The 1765-nt window shown below is 51.2% G+C and overlaps 1 protein-coding gene across 1 annotated transcript in view; it reads left to right on the plus strand.

Moving 5' to 3' along the window:
• SAMM50 (SAMM50 sorting and assembly machinery component) overlaps positions 1–1765 on the plus strand; it is a 28320-nt gene that overhangs the window by 9034 nt on the left and 17521 nt on the right. Inside the window, exons 5-7 of the mRNA XM_023524840.1 lie at positions 24–144; positions 500–630; positions 867–954. Coding sequence (XP_023380608.1) covers positions 24–144; positions 500–630; positions 867–954 — 340 coding nt within the window. The remainder of the gene's footprint in view (positions 1–23; positions 145–499; positions 631–866; positions 955–1765) is intronic.

The following is a 1765-nucleotide window of genomic DNA, read 5'->3' on the forward strand; positions in this document are numbered from 1 at the left end:
CTTCCGGTTTCGAGCTTTCACAGTGTGGCCGATTCTAAAACGTGGCGGTCTCAGAACCCGTTGGCACACCTCCATCCGCATCAGCAAGATAACCCGTGGTTTCGCAATGGTCTTCCTAGAATTGATCCTGCTTTGTTTGAGATCGTTTGCAAACAAGACTAACATCGGTAGTGAAGCAGGAATAAATAACGTGGGGAATGTTTATGTTATGTTTCTTGTTCAAATTCTTCTAAACTCCAAACCCACGGAGTTGATTTCCCTGAGCCTCACAGTTAAGTCACCAAATTTAGCCAGTCCCACGAATTAACCAGGTGTGTGTAGGGCGTGCGTACTCAGCATAGGTGCATTTTAAAGAGTAAAAGCAATTACAGATGGTTTCTCCCAGAGCTGTAGTCTGCATTTTATCCTGTTCTCATGAGGGTCCCTTAGCTAGCGTGGTCTTTTGTAGAAGTTATCGTTCCTTCAGTTTAAACCCCCACTATTTTTCTTTTCTTCCTAGGTACTTGGCCTCAAACTCCCTAATCTGCTAGGCCGTGCAGAAAAGGTGACATTTCAGTTTTCCTATGGAACAAAAGAAACTTCCTATGGCCTGTCCTTCTTCAAACCACAGCCCGGAAACTTCGAAAGAAAGTAGGAAGCCAAGCAGATCATTGAGTTCAGTGGCCTGGTTTAAAGTTAAGATAGCTGGCTTGTTTGTGAACAGAAACCGTGCAGAATCCGCTGACACTTCTGCCTTGTTACAACATGCCGTAGATTTTCTCATGAAGACAAGCCCCAGAAAGTGTACTTTTTAGTCTGTTGATTTACATGTGTGCAAGTCGTAATCATGGTTTCAGCTTTTAAAGCTCTGTCCCATTGTCTCCTAGTTTCTCTGTAAACTTATATAAAGTTACTGGACAGTTCCCTTGGAGCTCACTTCGGGAGACAGACAGAGGAGTCTCAGCCGAGTATAGTGTAAGTAGCGTTTCTGTCATTCCCTTGGTGCACTTGAGAGAAAGCAACGGCAGCAAGAGCGGGGTTGGCATGGAGAGCGCAGGCCTGTCGGTGGTCTGGCGCTTGGGGTGGTGGGCGTTGTTGCTGGGGTCACCCCTGTTCTCTGCCCTCCTGTCAGGGCCTCCAGGCCAGCTGCCCCTTCACTGGCTGAGGGCTGACTGCCAGGGCCAGAGAGGGGCTAACCATCCACGGTGGCAGCTCTTCTGACTTGGTCAGATTTCCTCTGTGCTCCTGACTTCCTGCGACACCATCTGTTTGTCCTTCCTTGTGTGCTAAAGCCGACAGCTTCTGATGCCCAGCAGAGGTGTTTCAGGCTCCCGAAAGCTTTCATCGTTAGCCTACACCTCAGGTGACTTCTAGCGGGATCTGACCCAGTGCAGCAAATGGAATAACTGTCATTCGGCCACTTTGGCTTCATGGCGACCCTGCTCTTTTTCCCTTCACACGTCTCTGTTCCTCTCCGTGAGCTGGTCAGAAATGCCGGTTCAGGGGCCCTGCTGCCCTTCCGAGTCAGCAGCTCTGGGAACGGGGCCCAGGAAATGGTTTTAGCTCCTACCCGCAGCCCTTGGACCGATTCTGGTCCTAGAAGCCTGTCGAAGCCTTGTCGTCACTGCCTGGGCTTGATGTGGCACCTGCGGGCACAGCGGCCGCTCACACTCCTCATCCCTGCAGACCAGGGTCAGGGGAGGTGAGCACTGACGCAGGCCACGTGGACACGGCTGAGGACGGAGCCGGGAGCCGTTCGCTTCACTCTCCATTCTCCACGTGGCCG

Source organism: Pteropus vampyrus, unplaced genomic scaffold, assembly GCF_000151845.1.
Source record: "Pteropus vampyrus isolate Shadow unplaced genomic scaffold, Pvam_2.0 Scaffold499, whole genome shotgun sequence".
NCBI classification, from domain to species: Eukaryota; Metazoa; Chordata; class Mammalia; order Chiroptera; family Pteropodidae; genus Pteropus; species Pteropus vampyrus.